The 21,814-nt window shown below is 51.3% G+C and overlaps 3 protein-coding genes across 3 annotated transcripts; all 3 read left to right on the plus strand.

Moving 5' to 3' along the window:
* Positions 1–2,476: 2,476 nt before the first annotated feature.
* On the plus strand, positions 2,477–5,678 carry LOC311527674 (zona pellucida sperm-binding protein 3-like; the record flags this gene model as incomplete). The annotated part of the gene is made up of 9 exons (XM_084641886.1): positions 2,477–2,890; positions 3,543–3,661; positions 3,742–3,845; positions 3,922–4,099; positions 4,177–4,297; positions 4,398–4,489; positions 4,578–4,723; positions 4,847–4,972; positions 5,517–5,678. The coding sequence occupies 9 exons, from the start codon at positions 2,477–2,479 to the stop codon at positions 5,621–5,623; spliced, it is 1,407 nt and encodes a 468-aa protein (XP_084498012.1). The 3' UTR covers positions 5,624–5,678.
* Positions 5,679–10,520: 4,842 nt separating this feature from the next.
* LOC311526896 (zona pellucida sperm-binding protein 3-like) lies at positions 10,521–13,589 on the plus strand (the record flags this gene model as incomplete). The annotated part of the gene is made up of 9 exons (XM_084640360.1): positions 10,521–10,706; positions 11,454–11,572; positions 11,653–11,756; positions 11,833–12,010; positions 12,088–12,208; positions 12,309–12,400; positions 12,489–12,634; positions 12,758–12,883; positions 13,428–13,589. The coding sequence occupies 9 exons, from the start codon at positions 10,521–10,523 to the stop codon at positions 13,532–13,534; spliced, it is 1,179 nt and encodes a 392-aa protein (XP_084496486.1). The 3' UTR covers positions 13,535–13,589.
* A 4,678-nt stretch (positions 13,590–18,267) lies between these two features.
* Positions 18,268–21,491, plus strand: LOC311527724 (zona pellucida sperm-binding protein 3-like). Its single transcript, XM_084642003.1, has 9 exons — positions 18,268–18,617; positions 19,377–19,495; positions 19,576–19,679; positions 19,751–19,928; positions 20,006–20,126; positions 20,227–20,318; positions 20,407–20,552; positions 20,676–20,801; positions 21,361–21,491. Exons 1-9 carry the CDS (start codon positions 18,432–18,434, stop codon positions 21,450–21,452), a joined length of 1,164 nt encoding a protein of 387 aa, XP_084498129.1. The 5' UTR covers positions 18,268–18,431; the 3' UTR covers positions 21,453–21,491.
* The last annotated feature ends 323 nt before the right edge of the window (positions 21,492–21,814 follow it).

Consider the following 21,814-nt stretch of genomic DNA (forward strand, 5'->3'; position numbering starts at 1 on the left):
ACTTCTGTCCATGTAGTTAGGATGATGGAGTGTCTGGGTAGATACTGTTCCATACATCAGCTGTTCTTGTCAATTTTGTGGCTCCAGGGGAGCCATGAAACTAACAAGAAAGCCAGTTCCCCAGCCTGGCTGCTATTCTGGCTTGGGCTGCTACCTGGGCTACCCCCTGGGAGCCCTACTGCCCCCCAGAGTCCCTGCCAGGAGTACAGCAGCCAGCTAGACTCCAGCTGTGGATCTCTCTGCTGGAAGCAAGAAGCCCCAGGTACCTGCCCTCCTGGCTGGGAGCACAGAGGCAAGAACTGTTCATGGTGGGTGGGAGGCACAGGGAGCGGGAGGTGCTGATGGGCAAGGCCCGCTGGAAGGCAGGAGGCACTGGGTTGCCAGTGGGTGCTCAGCACCCACCATTTTTTTTCCCCATGGGTGCTCCAGCCCCAGAGCACCCATGGAGTCGGCACCTGTGATGACACAAGATGCAGGGAGGAATTTTATCCCTATTTTACACCTGTGGAAACTGAGACATAGAGAGGCTGTGACATGGTCGTGGTCCCCCAAGAATATGGCAGCAGAACTAGAAGTTGAACCCTGAGCTGGGGAGTCCAAAGCCAGTGCTTCAACCACCAGAACACACCTCAAGGTCATCAGCGGGGTTCTGCACACATACTGCCCTCAAAAGAGCAGAGCTGGCTCTAGCCGCTGACCGTCCCTCTGTTCTCCCAACCTTCCCACGCCTGGTGCTGCAGAGATACTGACTGCTCAGCTGCCTCTAGGACAACTTTAACCTTCCCCCCATTCCTTAAGCTTTCAACCCAGCCCTTTGTTCCACTCTAGACAGCTCCCTGCCCCTAACATCCCTCCACTATGACTGCATTTATCTATCCAAACCTGCAGTTAGGGAGGGGTCGTGTAATCATCCCCATCTCTCACAGGGGAACTGAGGCACGCTGACAAAGGGCCAGAATTAGTGGCCACCTATCTAAATTCCCATGTAAGTGATTTTGAAAAAAAAAATGCAAAATTTGGTTTTAAAGAGAAATTTAGCTGCGGCCTTCACTGAACTGGCTACAGAGAATTTCTATCAGGTGGAACCATAAAATGCCCAACCATGATCGGCATCCAATTTAACGCAGGCCCTTTAGAACCAGCCCGTGGCCCTCTGCCCATTCAGCTAATCCACCGTATAAGTGGACTGTTCAACGGTTGGTTAGACAGCAGCAGAGTCAGGCTGCTTGTGTCAGGAATGGAAGTGTTCTCTAGTGGTTAGAACCGTGGCTACAGACAGGACAACCAACCACATGCTTTGGATGTTCGCTTCAATAGACAGCCTGGCTCAGTGGATGACACTCAGGTCTGCCATATTAATGAGCTAGATATAAATGTGACCTTTCCCAAGAGGACCATTGTGCAGCCTCTTGGTGACGTTACCTATAAAACAGGGGAGAATGAGACCTGTCTCCCCTAGTGCATGCGGAGGAAGCTAGTCAAGTATAAATACACATAAATATGAACAGCCATCGCTGGAAGCAACAAATCTTGAACTTACAGTCTCCTGGGCCCAGTTCTTCCAAGGTATTTAGGCTCCTAAATTCCATTGAGCCTAACTACCTATGAGGAGCTGGGTCATGGTTCCTAGCCCAGTGCCCTGTCCCCTGGTTGAAAGAGGAATCCTGTGTTTATCTGTGCATACAGGCACAGCATGCATGGCTCACAGAAAACCCCTGGGCTCTTCCCCAGGACCAGAAATAAAACAGAAGGATTTTGGATAGGCTAAGTTTTGGGACTTGTTCTTTGGACTGGACCTTAGCCTTCAGCAGGGGTAGCCCAACGATCTCCGTTTCACGGGGATCCCTCCCTGATCATTTCTTAGCTGTGCAAAAATATCATGATTAGATTGTTCCAACAGCATACTCAAAATTTAAAAGTAGGCCACTTGGGAGAGCTGTGGCTGGCAAACCCTTTGGTCAAATGAACTCAAGTTGGCATCCCAAAATGCACCTCAGCCGCTGAACTAGATTGCCAGTTTGGGAGCTGATCTGACTATCGACACCAAGTTCAGATAAGAGGCAAAATTCAGAGACCAGGAATTTAAACAGAGAGTGGGTTTCAAACGTAACCATGATGCAGCGATCACTGCTCCATAATAAAAATCCCCTTTGGAATTGAGTATCAGCATTGCAGACTCTGCACAGCTGATGTTTCACATCCACGACAAAATGTGTCAGATTTAATTGAATGAAACCTCACAGGAATCTCCCAGAATACAACTGATGAACTGACCAACAGGTGGAGCTGATTCCCATTGGTCCTCCCATTTCCCTGCTCCAGGGATGGGTAGTGGATGTGATTGGGCCCCAGCTGCTTGCAGTCTAGGGGAGGGTGTTCATTACCTGGAGCAGCTGTGAACTGGCTTTAGGTGCAGGGTATAAAAGGCCCACAGCAGCAGATTCCCCCCATACTGGGTTTGCTACTGGTAGGCAGGATGGGGTACAGAGGTAGCCTGGGCTTTGCTCTTCTGTGCTGGGTGGTCAGTGGGGTGACCTGTTACAATCCCTGGGATTTCTCTAGGATTGACTCAGCCGTCTGGAGACCCACCCCCAGAGCTGAGCCCCCTCAACGACAAGCCCATGTGCCTTCTCTTGCCCAGCCCTCCCCCTGGGCTCGGGTTGATGCTTCCCAGCTCAGGGCTGTGTCCCTGCTGCAGCCTGTCACAGTGCAGTGTGAGGAGGCTCAGATGGTGATCACTGTGCACAGGGATCTGTTTGGGACGGGGAGACTGATCAAAGCTGCTGACCTGAGCCTTGGCCAGGCCACCTGCAGGTACACATCCCTTAATGCTGCAGAGAACACTGTGACCTTTGCAGCTGGGCTCCATGAATGTGGCAGCACCTTGCAGGTAAGGCAGCTTCATAGAAACCAGGAGCTTCCTATTTGTGGGATTAAAAAGGGGTAACAGTGCAGCACAGGGTCTTGGCTCAGTTACTGAGCCGCTAGCTATTTCTTGGAGGGGAGGGTGTCTTTTCCCCTTAGTCTTCAGTCTCCTTACAGTTAAGAACTATTTCATGTCTTTATGCTCCAAAAGGAGGTTTAAGAGCATGCATGGGGAGTGAGCCATGGTGGCTCTGTCAGATTTCACAAGTGGACCCTTGTGCTCAGTCCAAGCCAGGGACTTTTACTGCCAGGAAAGCCCAGTTTGGCTCACTGAATTCTGTGAGCTCTCCAAACCCTGTAGATGGGAAGGAGGCAGCTGAATGTGTTTCTGTACTCTGCTAGCGCAGTAACTTGAGAAGTGGAGTGAGATGTGTTTTACATGGGGGGGGGGGCAGTCACTGTATGGCACATACCTCAGAACAGGCACAGAGGAAACTCGTGAATAGTCATGCGAAGGGGGGCACTACCACAGCTCCAGTATTTTGATAGCTGCTCAGCAGAATGAGCACAGGAACTACTTGTTGGAAGACATGCCCGCTTCCTGGAGAACTGTCTTAAATTCTCAGCTCTCAGCTGAACTACTTGCCCTTAATCTGTCCAATGTCCCCTCCTTCCAGATGACCCCAGACTCCCTGGTTTACAGCACAAGCCTGAACTATAACCCCACCCCTGCCAGCAACCCAGTGATCCTGAGAACCAATCCAGCTGTGATTCCCATTGAGTGTCACTACCCCAGGTGAGAGTCTGAGATGCTCAGATCCCCTCTCTCCCCTTCTGGAATCTGGCTCAGTGACTGAGGTTTGCTCCTCCTCCCAGGAAGGACAATGTGAGCAGTAAAGCCATCAAGCCAACATGGGTTCCCTTCAGCTCCACCCTGTCTGCTGAGGAGAGGCTGGATTTCTCCCTGCACCTGATGAATGGTAGGTGGGAGGAGCCTTCAGGGGAGCCCAGCCCTGCCTGCCTGTCTGTCCTGCTCAATGTGAACTTGCCTTGCAGATGACTGGAGTGCTGAGAGACCCTCCAATGGATTCCAGCTGGGGGAGGTCATGCATATCCAAGCTGATGTCCACACTGGGAACCATGTGGCTTTGAGGCTCTTTGTGGACAGCTGTGTGGCCACCCTGAGCCCAGACAGGGACTCCTCTCCCCGCTATGCTGTCATTGACTTCAATGGGTAAGAGCTGGGAGCCCTTTCTAGACTAAAACAAGACTGATCAGGGACTCTTACTGACCCTTGATTCTTGTGTGTAGGTGCCTGGTGGATGGGAGATCAGATGACACCACCTCGGCCTTCATATCCCCCAGGCCCAGGCAGGACACGCTGCAGTTCATGGTGGATGTGTTCAGGTTTGCAGGAGATGCCAGGAACTTGGTGAGAGCCCACATTTCTGCTCCAAGTCGATTTCCCCAGGCTAAGCAGCTGTTAGGGTCCCCTGGGATGGTCCTAACCCCTCTTCCCACTTCCCTTCCAGATCTACATCACCTGTCATCTGAAAGTCACTGCAGCTGAGCAAGCCCCAGATCCCTTGAACAAGGCTTGTTCCTTCAACAAAGCAGGCAACATGTGAGTAGCCTAGAACCCCATCAGGGGAGTGACAGGCAGCCTAGAACAGAACTCTTCACTGTAGATGACTGTTCCTGTTCTGTTCCAGCTGGTCTCCAGTGGAAGGCATCCGAGACATCTGCAGGTGCTGTGAGACTGGGAACTGCGCATTCCTTGGAGGACAGTCTGGGAGAGGCAGCCCTCTGGACAGATGGTCAGGGAGGCGCTTCCAGAGAGATGTGGCCTCCAGGCATGGTAGGTTCTGTGCCCACTTCACCTGGGAAGATGTCTGGCTTACTCCAGCAGACTGTTCCTGGGGGATCTTCCACCCAAAATGGGATGGATTGGTTTTCTAGTAGTGCTTCTCTCCCAATACAGGTGAGCCCTTGGTGAGGGAAGCTGAGGCTGATGTTGTGGTAGGACCCATGATCATCTTGGATACTGATCAAGGATCAAGGGATCTCTCAGTTGCTCAAATGGAAGCAGAGAAGGCAGCATCAGAGGGTAACTAGTTCTAATGAACAAGTCTCATGGTGCCTCTATTGTCACTACTAATCTACATTGGGTTTGCTGGGAAAAGATGCACTAAAAGATGGAAGAAATGAGTTTTACAAAGTCAGTTGTAAGAATCCCTTAGTCCAAGGAGGGAGTGTTAATAATGAGTCAACAAGACTCAAGAAGGGCTCCTTGTTGAGAGGGTCCAACCAGAGCCAGTCAAACATAGGACTGTCGGCCACTGTAGCCTGGGCTTATCTGCTGGGACACCAGTTGTGTGACCTGAGACCTGCAACCTATTATCCAGTGGGATTTATAAAGAGGTGCTGATCTCCTGCTCCAGCCACTTCTAGTAGACAAACTCCAATATGTATGGCTATAAAAGACTTCAAAAAACACAGCCCTACAATACAGCTCAAAGAAAAAATCCCCCATTTTATTAACTGTGGCCTTGACTCATGTACCCAGCGAGTCCCTGGTAGATTTTTGGAGAGGAGAGGTTGCTGGAGAAGCAACTAGCTGCAGTTTTAACCATGTGTCCTTCCTCTTGTAGGATTCTCTTCTACAGCTGGTCTGATCTCAGTGGCAGCTGCCATTGCACTGGCCTTTATTACGCTGGGGATACTCGTATACAGAAGATGCAGCCATTCCAGTGCCTGAGCAGTCACAGGCCTTTTTACCTTCTGTCTAATGTAAATAAACCCCAATGACCTGATTCTGGTCTGTGACGTATTAATGGGCAAGGGAGATGCCTTCCCTTCTGTGGGGAAGGAAATGGTGTGGTTGATGCACCAACCACATTATGGACACACCCACGGGGCTGCATGGGGAGAGATCATGTGAGGGTGAAGAAAGCAGAGATTGCTGCCTTCAGGTTCCCAGAGGCAAATGGCAGGGGGATTTCCCTCCACCTGAACTGTCCATCTGGCACCTGTAACCATTACAGGGCTCTTGCAGTAGAGAGAACACAAATCCCCCAGCCACTGTGCCCTCTAAGTGAAACAGATGCCATGAGGGAGTTCCTACTGACTCCATGACTGGCTTTAGGTGATGCTCTAGGGCAAGGGTTTTTAAACTTCATTGCACTGTAATCCCCGTTGTCCAACTACTGCCCTGGTCCAGAGGGTCAAACCCCCAGGGCTTACCCTGGGGAGCAGGGGCTGTAACCTGAGCCCCACTGCCTAGGGCAAAAGACTGAGATCTGCCAAACAGGGCTGAAGCCCTTGTGCTTTGGCCCTGGGCACTGGGGCTCAGTTGGCAACTTTAGTTTGAGCCAGTCTAACACAGCCTTGGCAAACCCATTAAAATGGGGTGGTGACCCACTTTGGGATCCTAACCTGCAGTTTAAGAACTGCTGCTCTAGGGTAACTACTCACCTTAGAGAGAAGGATCGGGGCACTTTAGACAAATTGCTCTCACCATGGACTGAAATCATGGCTGGGGTGAACTCTTTAGGCTCAGGCTAGTTAGTTCTGCAGGCTAGCCCTGTTCTCTTACCACCAGGCCTAGGCAGAAAGTGTCTTAAAAAAAACCTTCCAGTTTCTGTGCCCTTACCTGCAGTGGAATGAGGCCTGTACAACAATGATCATGCAGCCTCTACTCAAACCCAAGTGTAAAGGGCTCTATCTAGGTCTCTACCGTGGTAGAGACAACACAGCCAACCCTGCTCTAGGACAGGATGTCACTTCTTCAACATCTGCCCTTTAGCTGTGTGGGGAGCAGATCCAAGACCAGGGTTGCACAAATAAACCTCCTCAGCAGGCCAGAGGAGAGCAAAGGGAGCAGCAGCGTGTATGTTCCCAGAACAAGCTCTCTGCCGGAGTGGTTATTCACCCTCTCCCGTGTGATGCTGCAGTGGGGCAGGAGCAGCCTCTTTCCTCCAACACATGCAGCTCTCTGAGCAGGGGCCCTTGGAGGCTTGCTGTGCACCTGCAAGTGGAAGGGACTCTGAGCGAGTAAGGTCCTGACAGGGACTGTCTAAGGTCAGAGCGCCTCATCTACAGTGTCCAATGACTCCCCCAATGCCCTGGGAGGTAGGGGAATGCTGACCACCTTTCATACAAGGGGGGAAAAGACAGGGTTATTAAGTGAGGTTGCCCAGGAAGGCTTTGGCACAATGTGGAATTTAACCTTGGTCTCTTGCATGCCAAGGTGGTGTCTCAACCATCAGACCATGGCTCTCAATGCTTTTCAGCCCATATTCCCAAAGTCCCTCTGTTCTTGTCCCCTCTGACTAGCTGAGATCCAGCCCTCAAGCCGGAGGTACATTTCCCCCTGCCTCTGGCACAACTCCAGCCCTTCCTCTAAAATATGGGTCCTCTAGTTGGGAAGCTCCAAGACCCTGACATCCTTCAAATCCCCCTCCTTTCTCTGCACTCAGCTTGTTTCCCTCCCTCCCAAATATTGTTGGCTGTATCAAAACAAAGAGCAGGAATCATTCCTGTCCTCATTTCACAGAGGAGACTCTAAGGTTCAGTGCTGCTAAGCCAAAATTAGTGGCCAGTTCCCAAACTAAGAGGAGTTGGTGCTGCATGAGGGGTGTGGATTCAATGCCTGGAGGTACTGCAGCTGGTAGAGCTGTCAGGCCCTGACCTGCCAGTTTTCTGGCTTTCTCGCGTGCCTTGAAGAGGGGATGCCAAAATCTGATTTTTAAATAGAAATTTCACTACAACCTTCACTAAACTGGGAAAAGAGCAATTCCATCATGTGGTGCCAAAATTACACCCCTGGGACTCACCTGGTTTGGACACAGTCCTCTGCTCCTTGACCTAACCTTTCTGTCAGTGGGCTTCACAGCTGCTTGGCAGAGAATCAGGATTCCTGGGTTCTTGACCCAGCTCTGGAAGGAGACTGTGGTCTCGTGCTTAGCACAGGGAATGTAACCGACTGCATTCACTCCATGCATTCATTTCAGACAGCAGCACGGCTGTGACTGGGGTCATCTGGAGAGACCTAGGTTTTATTTCTAGCTTACCCAGGGAGAACATGATGTAACTTCTCAGTTAGCTTAGCTCTAAGATGCCAGAGCATGAGAGCTGCCTTGCCCTGGAATAGGGCTATGAAGCCTTAATCTGTTATTAGCACTGCAGGAACAAATACGTATTTGGCAGAGGGTACTGGGAGGCACAGGGACTCTCTGGGTTCACCAGAAGAATGACATGTAAGGTCTCTAATGAAAACCCGAGTCACACAGGTCATCATAACCATTGTGAGATGTAGGTATGGGAAGTATGCAAGGAGCACTGAAAATGAGGTTCTGTAGGCCTTGTAGATGAAGCAGGCCTCTCAAAGGTAGTGGGTCTTGAGACAAAATCCTGCAGACAGGAGGGGTGGGCGATGCTTTTCTTCATGGTGGACCATTGTGTGTTGTATGTCATGCAATGTCTAAGACAAATGCCAATGAGGAGCTGGCAGAGACTTCAGACAGAAACTAACAGGAAGAAGTCAATATTGGAGGGGGAACCCTATCTACTGATAAACATCAAAGGTGCCTGCTGGAATATTTGAGGGGCAAAAAGACATCCTAACATCAGGTGCCTAGGAAGTAAACTAACAGCGAGTTGGCATCATGAATAAGGGGTTTCAGCCAGGCTTGGCTGCAAATGCTGAAGGGAACTTGGGTGAGACGCTTTCCAGATTGGAGGATAAATCTCCTTTTACTTTAGATTAGAGCTGAAGTGCTGTGTGTGATACAAGAGAACTGAGCTAATGCCAAACTGGTGAATGAGGATGCGCTGTTCCTTTGGAAACAGAGCATCTGGGATTTCTCTGGGTATCCAGTGATTGGGGTTGAACCACAGAGGGGCCCACTTTGAAGGGACTTGAAGCCTGGGGCGCATTAATTGTTATCCTGCCAGGCAAAACACAGGGCTGGGCTATCCCAGAGAAGAATGCTTGAGGCGCTGATGGGCTGGTTGCATTGGGGAGCTAAAACCCAGCTGGCACAGGCAAGGCTCCTTCATACAGGAGGCTGGTGGCAACTAGGTTGCCGCACAGCCCTGGCTGCCCTGAGAAGTGTCACAGTCCCTATCCCAGGAATCTCAGTTTCACATGGATCCTCCCTCCAGGACAGGCCCTCTCTTCGCTTTGAGAAACAAGCCATTCTGGGGAGGGGAGATATGGGGGCAGATGTGGGTACACGTTGGGGAAAACAATTCAACCCAACAAACTCCACCCCAACCCTGGAAGGAGAACACCAGTTCTGGAACTCATCTGACGAGTTATGCGGATATTAGAGAGGACACAAATTTCCCCTTGAACAGATTTTAGTTTCACACTTATCCACAGTGGAGCACTTGATGGGCCAGACTGAGAGAAGGAATGCGGCTGTAGCCCGGTGGGAGGTGGAAGCACTGGGGTCTGGTCCCTCTTTCATCATTTATCCACAACAGAACAGCTTGAATGGGAGAGTAGGAGGAAGCCCAACATCAGAATGTCCCCTAGCTCAGTGGTTCAAGCATTCTTCTGAGAGATGGGAGACCCCTGTTCACGTCCTTTCTCTCCCCTCAGCAGAGAGGGGGAATGAAACCTGGGTCTCCCACATTCCAGGTGAATGCTCTAACCGCTGGGCTAAAAGATCCGAGGAGGACACCGCGTCCTGCTCCAGTGCAATTGTGAACGGGGTCAACATGGGCAAGCAGCACAGCTAGTGAATTGGGCTCCACATAAGACATAGGCAACTAAATGCCTAACTTCCCCTAGCTCATGGACAGCTCTGGCCTTAGGTGGGAGACAGGTGCCCAGACTCCCAGAGGGAGGCAGCTGGGCATGGGCCCAGAGGCTGAGACACGGGCACCAGGGACCTTTATAGTGTAAAAACTTCGGTGCTGCTGAATTTGGGCACCTACAGAGTTCGCTATATGGTTTGTATCAGAGGGGAGTGGGTGGGTCTGATGAAGAGGGTATTCACCCACGAAAGCTTATGCTCCAATACCTCTGTTAGTCTATAAGGTGCCTCAGGACTCTTTGCCGCTGTGTGATTTGTGGATCACAGTGGAGCCAAACCCAGGATTTACAGGCCTAAATTGGGGATTGAGGGGCCTGGGTCCCTTTGTGGTGGAGCCCACCCTTAGCCTTCCATTGAACGAAACAGGGCAGGAATTTTCCAAACTGCAGCTGATGTACTGACCAACAGGTGGAGCTGATTCCCATTGGCCCTCCTATTTCCCTGGTTCAGGGCGTGGGCACTGGGCATGATTGGGCCCCGGTTACCTGCAGATTAGGGGAGGGTGTTAATTACCTGGGACAGCTGTCACCTGGCTCTGAGTCACGGTATAAAGCCCCAGAGCAGCAGTTTCCCTCCATACTGGATTTGCTGCAAGCAGGCAAGATGGGGTACAGAAACAACCTGTGCTTTGTTCTTCTGTGCTGGGTGGTCAGTGGGGTGACCTGTTACAATCCCTGGGATTTCTCTAGGATTGACTCTGCCATCTGGAGACCCACCCCCAGGGCTGAGCCCCCTCAACGACAAGCCCATGTTCTCTCTCTTGCCCAGCCCTACCCCTGGGCTCGGGCTGATACTTCCCAGCTCAGGGCTGTGTCCGTGCTGCAGCCTGTCATGGTGCAGTGTGAGGAGGCTCAGATGGTGATCACTGTGCACAGGGATCTGTTTGGGATGGGGAGACTGATCAAAGCTGCTGACCTGAGCCTTGGCCCAGCTGCCTGCCGGTACGTGTCCCTTAATGATGCAGAGAACACAGTGATCTTTGTAGCTGGGCTCCATGAATGTGGCAGCACCTTGCAGGTAAGGATTTATGCAAGTCAGGAGCCCCTACTGATCCCTAGCATCACTGCCCCTGCCTTGTCTGATGGGGTAAAAATGGGGCAGCAGGAGAGAACAGTGGGTGGGATTTTGTCCATGTTATTGATAAGCTCCCTGGTTTTTCCTGGGTGCTTCTTCTTAGCTTCCAGTCTCATGCGCCAGGCAAAGAATTCTGCCTTGCTCAGCTCCTGGAGCAGGCTCACAAGTGGAGCCTGAAGAGGGTGCTCTTGTGGCTCAGACAGACTTTACTTCTAGACCCCCCCGTCCAAAGTCTGTCTGCAGACTCCACAGACCGGAGCCTGCAACTGAATAAACTGATTGGTGTTAGCCTGAGCTCTGCATAGTCTGTAGGAGGGAAAGGGACAGACTACTGGCTTCCTTAATCCCTGGTCAAAATTCACCTCAAGGCAGCTAACAGATTAACCCTGGGGGTTTTACTGTCTGAGATTCCTTCACAACCTGCACAGAGGAAAACAGTGAGCAGAGTTGTGTAAAATGGCACTACTGTGGTGCTCATCTTCCGATGGCTGCTCTAGCAGACTGAGCTCTGAAATCCCCTGCTTCTAGTGTCCAGTCCTTCCAAAGGCAGTTGCCAGTTGACTGGGCACTGGTTGGAAAACTTGAGCTCAAGTTTTCCATCTGGCTGAGGCTTGTTCTTGGGCTCATCTGAATGACTTTACAAATGCTCTGTGTACTAGTGTTAACCCTTCCATGTCTGCTGCTTCCCAGATGACCCCAGACTCCCTGGTTTACAGCACAAGCCTGAACTATAACCCCACCCCTGCCAGCAACCCAGTGATCCTGAGAACCAATCCAGCTGTGATTCCCATTGAGTGTCACTACCCCAGGTGAGAGTCTGAGATGCTCAGATCCCCTCTCTCCCCTTCTGGAATCTGGCTCAGTGACTGAGGTTTGCTCCTCCTCCCAGGAAGGACAATGTGAGCAGTAAAGCCATCAAGCCAACATGGGTTCCCTTCAGCTCCACCCTGTCTGCTGAGGAGAGGCTGGATTTCTCCCTGCACCTGATGAATGGTAGGTGGGAGGAGCCTTCAGGGGAGCCCAGCCCTGCCTGCCTGTCTGTCCTGCTCAATGTGAACTTGCCTTGCAGATGACTGGAGTGCTGAGAGACCCTCCAATGGATTCCAGCTGGGGGAGGTCATGCATATCCAAGCTGATGTCCACACTGGGAACCATGTGGCTTTGAGGCTCTTTGTGGACAGCTGTGTGGCCACCCTGAGCCCAGACAGGGACTCCTCTCCCCGCTATGCTGTCATTGACTTCAATGGGTAAGAGCTGGGAGCCCTTTCTAGACTAAAACAAGACTGATCAGGGACTCTTACTGACCCTTGATTCTTGTGTGTAGGTGCCTGGTGGATGGGAGATCAGATGACACCACCTCGGCCTTCATATCCCCCAGGCCCAGGCAGGACACGCTGCAGTTCATGGTGGATGTGTTCAGGTTTGCAGGAGATGCCAGGAACTTGGTGAGAGCCCACATTTCTGCTCCAAGTCGATTTCCCCAGGCTAAGCAGCTGTTAGGGTCCCCTGGGATGGTCCTAACCCCTCTTCCCACTTCCCTTTCAGATGACAGGTGATGTAGATCTGGAAGTCACTGCAGCTGAGCAAGCCCCAGATCCCTTGAACAAGGCTTGTTCCTTCAACAAAGCAGGCAACATGTGAGTAGCCTAGAACCCCATCAGGGGAGTGACAGGCAGCCTAGAACAGAACTCTTCACTGTAGATGACTGTTCCTGTTCTGTTCCAGCTGGTCTCCAGTGGAAGGCATCCGAGACATCTGCAGGTGCTGTGAGACTGGGAACTGCGCATTCCTTGGAGGACAGTCTGGGAGAGGCAGCCCTCTGGACAGATGGTCAGGGAGGCGCTTCCAGAGAGATGTGGCCTCCAGGCATGGTAGGTTCTGTGCCCACTTCACCTGGGAAGATGTCTGGCTTACTCCAGCAGACTGTTCCTGGGGGATCTTCCACCCAAAATGGGATGGATTGGTTTTCTAGTAGTGCTTCTCTCCCAATACAGGTGAGCCCTTGGTGAGGGAAGCTGAGGCTGATGTTGTGGTAGGACCCATGATCATCTTGGATACTGATCAAGGATCAAGGGATCTCTCAGTTGCTCAAATGGAAGCAGAGAAGGCAGCATCAGAGGGTAACTAGTTCTAATGAACAAGTCTCATGGTGCCTCTATTGTCACTACTAATCTACATTGGGTTTGCTGGGAAAAGATGCACTAAAAGATGGAAGAAATGAGTTTTACAAAGTCAGTTGTAAGAATCCCTTAGTCCAAGGAGGGAGTGTTAATAATGAGTCAACAAGACTCAAGAAGGGCTCCTTGTTGAGAGGGTCCAACCAGAGCCAGTCAAACATAGGACTGTCGGCCACTGTAGCCTGGGCTTATCTGCTGGGACACCAGTTGTGTGACCTGAGACCTGCAACCTATTATCCAGTGGGATTTATAAAGAGGTGCTGATCTCCTGCTCCAGCCACTTCTAGTAGACAAACTCCAATATGTATGGCTATAAAAGACTTCAAAAAACACAGCCCTACAATACAGCTCAAAGAAAAAATCCCCCATTTTATTAACTGTGGCCTTGACTCATGTACCCAGCGAGTCCCTGGTAGATTTTTGGAGAGGAGAGGTTGCTGGAGAAGCAACTAGCTGCAGTTTTAACCATGTGTCCTTCCTCTTGTAGGATTCTCTTCTACAGCTGGTCTGATCTCAGTGGCAGCTGCCATTGCACTGGCCTTTATTACGCTGGGGATACTCGTATACAGAAGATGCAGCCATTCCAGTGCCTGAGCAGTCACAGGCCTTTTTACCTTCTGTCTAATGTAAATAAACCCCAATGACCTGATTCTGGTCTGTGACGTATTAATGGGCAAGGGAGATGCCTTCCCTTCTGTGGGGAAGGAAATGGTGTGGTTGATGCACCAACCACATTATGGACACACCCACGGGGCTGCATGGGGAGAGATCATGTGAGGGTGAAGAAAGCAGAGATTGCTGCCTTCAGGTTCCCAGAGGCAAATGGCAGGGGGATTTCCCTCCACCTGAACTGTCCATCTGGCACCTGTAACCATTACAGGGCTCTTGCAGTAGAGAGAACACAAATCCCCCAGCCACTGTGCCCTCTAAGTGAAACAGATGCCATGAGGGAGTTCCTACTGACTCCATGACTGGCTTTAGGTGATGCTCTAGGGCAAGGGTTTTTAAACTTCATTGCACTGTAATCCCCGTTGTCCAACTACTGCCCTGGTCCAGAGGGTCAAACCCCCAGGGCTTACCCTGGGGAGCAGGGGCTGTAACCTGAGCCCCACTGCCTAGGGCAAAAGACTGAGATCTGCCAAACAGGGCTGAAGCCCTTGTGCTTTGGCCCTGGGCACTGGGGCTCAGTTGGCAACTTTAGTTTGAGCCAGTCTAACACAGCCTTGGCAAACCCATTAAAATGGGGTGGTGACCCACTTTGGGATCCTAACCTGCAGTTTAAGAACTGCTGCTCTAGGGTAACTACTCACCTTAGAGAGAAGGATCGGGGCACTTTAGACAAATTGCTCTCACCATGGACTGAAATCATGGCTGGGGTGAACTCTTTAGGCTCAGGCTAGTTAGTTCTGCAGGCTAGCCCTGTTCTCTTACCACCAGGCCTAGGCAGAAAGTGTCTTAAAAAAAACCTTCCAGTTTCTGTGCCCTTACCTGCAGTGGAATGAGGCCTGTACAACAATGATCATGCAGCCTCTACTCAAACCCAAGTGTAAAGGGCTCTATCTAGGTCTCTACCGTGGTAGAGACAACACAGCCAACCCTGCTCTAGGACAGGATGTCACTTCTTCAACATCTGCCCTTTAGCTGTGTGGGGAGCAGATCCAAGACCAGGGTTGCACAAATAAACCTCCTCAGCAGGCCAGAGGAGAGCAAAGGGAGCAGCAGCGTGTATGTTCCCAGAACAAGCTCTCTGCCGGAGTGGTTATTCACCCTCTCCCGTGTGATGCTGCAGTGGGGCAGGAGCAGCCTCTTTCCTCCAACACATGCAGCTCTCTGAGCAGGGGCCCTTGGAGGCTTGCTGTGCACCTGCAAGTGGAAGGGACTCTGAGCGAGTAAGGTCCTGACAGGGACTGTCTAAGGTCAGAGCGCCTCATCTACAGTGTCCAATGACTCCCCCAATGCCCTGGGAGGTAGGGGAATGCTGACCACCTTTCATACAAGGGGGGAAAAGACAGGGTTATTAAGTGAGGTTGCCCAGGAAGGCTTTGGCACAATGTGGAATTTAACCTTGGTCTCTTGCATGCCAAGGTGGTGTCTCAACCATCAGACCATGGCTCTCAATGCTTTTCAGCCCATATTCCCAAAGTCCCTCTGTTCTTGTCCCCTCTGACTAGCTGAGATCCAGCCCTCAAGCCGGAGGTACATTTCCCCCTGCCTCTGGCACAACTCCAGCCCTTCCTCTAAAATATGGGTCCTCTAGTTGGGAAGCTCCAAGACCCTGACATCCTTCAAATCCCCCTCCTTTCTCTGCACTCAGCTTGTTTCCCTCCCTCCCAAATATTGTTGGCTGTATCAAAACAAAGAGCAGGAATCATTCCTGTCCTCATTTCACAGAGGAGACTCTAAGGTTCAGTGCTGCTAAGCCAAAATTAGTGGCCAGTTCCCAAACTAAGAGGAGTTGGTGCTGCATGAGGGGTGTGGATTCAATGCCTGGAGGTACTGCAGCTGGTAGAGCTGTCAGGCCCTGACCTGCCAGTTTTCTGGCTTTCTCGCGTGCCTTGAAGAGGGGATGCCAAAATCTGATTTTTAAATAGAAATTTCACTACAACCTTCACTAAACTGGGAAAAGAGCAATTCCATCATGTGGTGCCAAAATTACACCCCTGGGACTCACCTGGTTTGGACACAGTCCTCTGCTCCTTGACCTAACCTTTCTGTCAGTGGGCTTCACAGCTGCTTGGCAGAGAATCAGGATTCCTGGGTTCTTGACCCAGCTCTGGAAGGAGACTGTGGTCTCGTGCTTAGCACAGGGAATGTAACCGACTGCATTCACTCCATGCATTCATTTCAGACAGCAGCACGGCTGTGACTGGGGTCATCTGGAGAGACCTAGGTTTTATTTCTAGCTTACCCAGGGAGAACATGATGTAACTTCTCAGTTAGCTTAGCTCTAAGATGCCAGAGCATGAGAGCTGCCTTGCCCTGGAATAGGGCTATGAAGCCTTAATCTGTTATTAGCACTGCAGGAACAAATACGTATTTGGCAGAGGGTACTGGGAGGCACAGGGACTCTCTGGGTTCACCAGAAGAATGACATGTAAGGTCTCTAATGAAAACCCGAGTCACACAGGTCATCATAACCATTGTGAGATGTAGGTATGGGAAGTATGCAAGGAGCACTGAAAATGAGGTTCTGTAGGCCTTGTAGATGAAGCAGGCCTCTCAAAGGTAGTGGGTCTTGAGACAAAATCCTGCAGACAGGAGGGGTGGGCGATGCTTTTCTTCATGGTGGACCATTGTGTGTTGTATGTCATGCAATGTCTAAGACAAATGCCAATGAGGAGCTGGCAGAGACTTCAGACAGAAACTAACAGGAAGAAGTCAATATTGGAGGGGGAACCCTATCTACTGATAAACATCAAAGGTGCCTGCTGGAATATTTGAGGGGCAAAAAGACATCCTAACATCAGGTGCCTAGGAAGTAAACTAACAGCGAGTTGGCATCATGAATAAGGGGTTTCAGCCAGGCTTGGCTGCAAATGCTGAAGGGAACTTGGGTGAGACGCTTTCCAGATTGGAGGATAAATCTCCTTTTACTTTAGATTAGAGCTGAAGTGCTGTGTGTGATACAAGAGAACTGAGCTAATGCCAAACTGGTGAATGAGGATGCGCTGTTCCTTTGGAAACAGAGCATCTGGGATTTCTCTGGGTATCCAGTGATTGGGGTTGAACCACAGAGGGGCCCACTTTGAAGGGACTTGAAGCCTGGGGCGCATTAATTGTTATCCTGCCAGGCAAAACACAGGGCTGGGCTATCCCAGAGAAGAATGCTTGAGGCGCTGATGGGCTGGTTGCATTGGGGAGCTAAAACCCAGCTGGCACAGGCAAGGCTCCTTCATACAGGAGGCTGGTGGCAACTAGGTTGCCGCACAGCCCTGGCTGCCCTGAGAAGTGTCACAGTCCCTATCCCAGGAATCTCAGTTTCACATGGATCCTCCCTCCAGGACAGGCCCTCTCTTCGCTTTGAGAAACAAGCCATTCTGGGGAGGGGAGATATGGGGGCAGATGTGGGTACACGTTGGGGAAAACAATTCAACCCAACAAACTCCACCCCAACCCTGGAAGGAGAACACCAGTTCTGGAACTCATCTGACGAGTTATGCGGATATTAGAGAGGACACAAATTTCCCCTTGAACAGATTTTAGTTTCACACTTATCCACAGTGGAGCACTTGATGGGCCAGACTGAGAGAAGGAATGCGGCTGTAGCCCGGTGGGAGGTGGAAGCACTGGGGTCTGGTCCCTCTTTCATCATTTATCCACAACAGAACAGCTTGAATGGGAGAGTAGGAGGAAGCCCAACATCAGAATGTCCCCTAGCTCAGTGGTTCAAGCATTCTTCTGAGAGATGGGAGACCCCTGTTCACGTCCTTTCTCTCCCCTCAGCAGAGAGGGGGAATGAAACCTGGGTCTCCCACATTCCAGGTGAATGCTCTAACCGCTGGGCTAAAAGATCCGAGGAGGACACCGCGTCCTGCTCCAGTGCAATTGTGAACGGGGTCAACATGGGCAAGCAGCACAGCTAGTGAATTGGGCTCCACATAAGACATAGGCAACTAAATGCCTAACTTCCCCTAGCTCATGGACAGCTCTGGCCTTAGGTGGGAGACAGGTGCCCAGACTCCCAGAGGGAGGCAGCTGGGCATGGGCCCAGAGGCTGAGACACGGGCACCAGGGACCTTTATAGTGTAAAAACTTCGGTGCTGCTGAATTTGGGCACCTACAGAGTTCGCTATATGGTTTGTATCAGAGGGGAGTGGGTGGGTCTGATGAAGAGGGTATTCACCCACGAAAGCTTATGCTCCAATACCTCTGTTAGTCTATAAGGTGCCTCAGGACTCTTTGCCGCTGTGTGATTTGTGGATCACAGTGGAGCCAAACCCAGGATTTACAGGCCTAAATTGGGGATTGAGGGGCCTGGGTCCCTTTGTGGTGGAGCCCACCCTTAGCCTTCCATTGAACGAAACAGGGCAGGAATTTTCCAAACTGCAGCTGATGTACTGACCAACAGGTGGAGCTGATTCCCATTGGCCCTCCTATTTCCCTGGTTCAGGGCGTGGGCACTGGGCATGATTGGGCCCCGGTTACCTGCAGATTAGGGGAGGGTGTTAATTACCTGGGACAGCTGTCACCTGGCTCTGAGTCACGGAATAAAGCCCCAGAGCAGCAGTTTCCCTCCATACTGGATTTGCTGCAAGCAGGCAAGATGGGGTACAGAAACAACCTGTGCTTTGTTCTTCTGTGCTGGGTGGTCAGTGGGGTGACCTGTTACAATCCCTGGGATTTCTCTAGGATTGACTCTGCCATCTGGAGACCCACCCCCAGGGCTGAGCCCCCTCAACGACAAGCCCATGTTCTCTCTCTTGCCCAGCCCTACCCCTGGGCTCGGGCTGATACTTCCCAGCTCAGGGCTGTGTCCGTGCTGCAGCCTGTCATGGTGCAGTGTGAGGAGGCTCAGATGGTGATCACTGTGCACAGGGATCTGTTTGGGATGGGGAGACTGATCAAAGCTGCTGACCTGAGCCTTGGCCCAGCTGCCTGCCGGTACGTGTCCCTTAATGATGCAGAGAACACAGTGATCTTTGTAGCTGGGCTCCATGAATGTGGCAGCACCTTGCAGGTAAGGATTTATGCAAGTCAGGAGCCCCTACTGATCCCTAGCATCACTGCCCCTGCCTTGTCTGATGGGGTAAAAATGGGGCAGCAGGAGAGAACAGTGGGTGGGATTTTGTCCATGTTATTGATAAGCTCCCTGGTTTTTCCTGGGTGCTTCTTCTTAGCTTCCAGTCTCATGCGCCAGGCAAAGAATTCTGCCTTGCTCAGCTCCTGGAGCAGGCTCACAAGTGGAGCCTGAAGAGGGTGCTCTTGTGGCTCAGACAGACTTTACTTCTAGACCCCCCCCCACACACACACATCCAAAGTCTGTCTGCAGACTCCACAGACCGGAGCCTGCAACTGAATAAACTGATTGGTGTTAGCCTGAGCTCTGCATAGTCTGTAGGAGGGAAAGGGACAGACTACTGGCTTCCTTAATCCCTGGTCAAAATTCACCTCAAGGCAGCTAACAGATTAACCCTGGGGGTTTTACTGTCTGAGATTCCTTCACAACCTGCACAGAGGAAAACAGTGAGCAGAGTTGTGTAAAATGGCACTACTGTGGTGCTCATCTTCCGATGGCTGCTCTAGCAGACTGAGCTCTGAAATCCCCTGTTTCTAGTGTCCAGTCCTTCCAAAGGCAGTTGCCAGTTGACTGGGCACTGGTTGGAAAACTTGAGCTCAAGTTTTCCATCTGGCTGAGGCTTGTTCTTAGGCCCATCTGAATGACTTTACAAATGCTCTGTGTACTAGTGTTAACCCTTCCATGTCTGCTGCTTCCCAGATGACCCCAGACTCCCTGGTTTACAGCACAAGCCTGAACTATAACCCCACCCCTGCCAGCAACCCAGTGATCCTGAGAACCAATCCAGCTGTGATTCCCATTGAGTGTCACTACCCCAGGTGAGAGTCTGAGATGCTCAGATCCCCTCCCTCCCCTTCTGGAATCTGGCTCAGTGACTGAGGTTTGCTCCTCCTCCCAGGAAGGACAATGTGAGCAGTAAAGCCATCAAGCCAACATGGGTTCCCTTCAGCTCCACCCTGTCTGCTGAGGAGAGGCTGGATTTCTCCCTGCACCTGATGAATGGTAGGTGGGAGAAGCCTCCAGGGGAGCCCTGCCTGCCTGTCTGTCCTGCTCACTGTGAACTTGCCTTGCAGATGACTGGAGTGCTGAGAGACCCTCCAATGGATTCCAGCTGGGGGAGGTCATGCATATCCAAGCTGATGTCAGCACTGGGAACCATGTGGCTCTGAGGCTCTTTGTGGACAGCTGTGTGGCCACCCTGAGCCCAGACAGGGACTCCTCTCCCCGCTATGCTGTCATTGACTTCAATGGGTAAGAGCTGGGAGCCCTTTCTAGACTAAAACAAGACTGATCAGGGACTCTTACTGACCCTTGATTCTTGTGTGTAGGTGCCTGGTGGATGGGAGATCAGATGACACCACCTCGGCCTTCATATCCCCCAGGCCCAGGCAGGACACGCTGCAGTTCATGGTGGATGTGTTCAGGTTTGCAGGAGATGCCAGGAACTTGGTGAGAGCCCACATTTCTGCTCCAAGTCGATTTCCCCAGGCTAAGCAGCTGTTAGGGTCCCCTGGGATGGTCCTAACCCCTCTTCCCACTTCCCTTCCAGATCTACATCACCTGTCATCTGAAAGTCACTGCAGCTGAGCAAGCCCCAGATCCCTTGAACAAGGCTTGTTCCTTCAACAAAGCAGGCAACATGTGAGTAGCCTAGAACCCCATCAGGGGAGTGACAGGCAGCCTAGAACAGAACTCTTCACTGTAGATGACTGTTCCTGTTCTGTTCCAGCTGGTCTCCAGTGGAAGGCATCCGAGACATCTGCAGGTGCTGTGAGACTGGGAACTGCGCATTCCTTGGAGGACAGTCTGGGAGAGGCAGCCCTCTGGACAGATGGTCAGGGAGGCGCTTCCAGAGAGATGTGGCCTCCAGGCATGGTAGGTTCTGTGCCCACTTCACCTGGGAAGATGTCTGGCTTACTCCAGCAGACTGTTCCTGGGGGATCTTCCACCCAAAATGGGATGGATTGGTTTTCTAGTAGTGCTTCTCTCCCAATACAGGTGAGCCCTTGGTGAGGGAAGCTGAGGCTGATGTTGTGGTAGGACCCATGATCATCTTGGATACTGATCAAGGATCAAGGGATCTCTCAGTTGCTCAAATGGAAGCAGAGAAGGCAGCATCAGAGGGTAACTAGTTCTAATGAACAAGTCTCATGGTGCCTCTATTGTCACTACTAATCTACATTGGGTTTGCTGGGAAAAGATGCACTAAAAGATGGAAGAAATGAGTTTTACAAAGTCAGTTGTAAGAATCCCTTAGTCCAAGGAGGGAGTGTTAATAATGAGTCAACAAGACTCAAGAAGGGCTCCTTGTTGAGAGGGTCCAACCAGAGCCAGTCAAACATAGGACTGTCGGCCACTGTAGCCTGGGCTTATCTGCTGGGACACCAGTTGTGTGACCTGAGACCTGCAACCTATTATCCAGTGGGATTTATAAAGAGGTGCTGATCTCCTGCTCCAGCCACTTCTAGTAGACAAACTCCAATATGTATGGCTATAAAAGACTTCAAAAAACACAGCCCTACAATACAGCTCAAAGAAAAAATCCCCCATTTTATTAACTGTGGCCTTGACTCATGTACCCAGCGAGTCCCTGGTAGATTTTTGGAGAGGAGAGGTTGCTGGAGAAGCAACTAGCTGCAGTTTTAACCATGTGTCCTTCCTCTTGTGGGATTCTCTTCTACAGCTGGTCTGATCTCAGTGGCAGCTGCCATTGCACTGGCCTTTATTACGCTGGGGATACTCGTATACAGAAGATGCAGCCATTCCAGTGCCTGAGCAGTCACAGGCCTTTTTACCTTCTGTCTAATGTAAATAAACCCCAATGACTTGATTCTGGTCTGTGACGTATTAATGGGCAAGGGAGATGCCTTCCCTTCTGTGGGGAAGGAAATGGTGTGGTTGATGCACCAACCACATTATGGACGCACCCACGGGGCTGCATGGGGAGAGATCATGTGAGGGTGAAGAAAGCAGAGATTGCTGCCTTCAGGCTCCCAGAGGCAAATGGCAGGGGGATTTCCCTCCATCTGAACTGTCCATCTGGCACCTGTAACCATTACAGGGCTCTTGCAGTAGAGAGAACACACATCCCCCAGCCACTGTGCCCTCTAAGTGAAACAGATGCCATGAGGGAGTTC

Source organism: Lepidochelys olivacea (assembly GCF_965140295.1).
Source record: "Lepidochelys olivacea isolate rLepOli2 genome assembly, chromosome: 10".
In the NCBI taxonomy this organism is placed as follows: domain Eukaryota; kingdom Metazoa; phylum Chordata; order Testudines; family Cheloniidae; genus Lepidochelys; species Lepidochelys olivacea.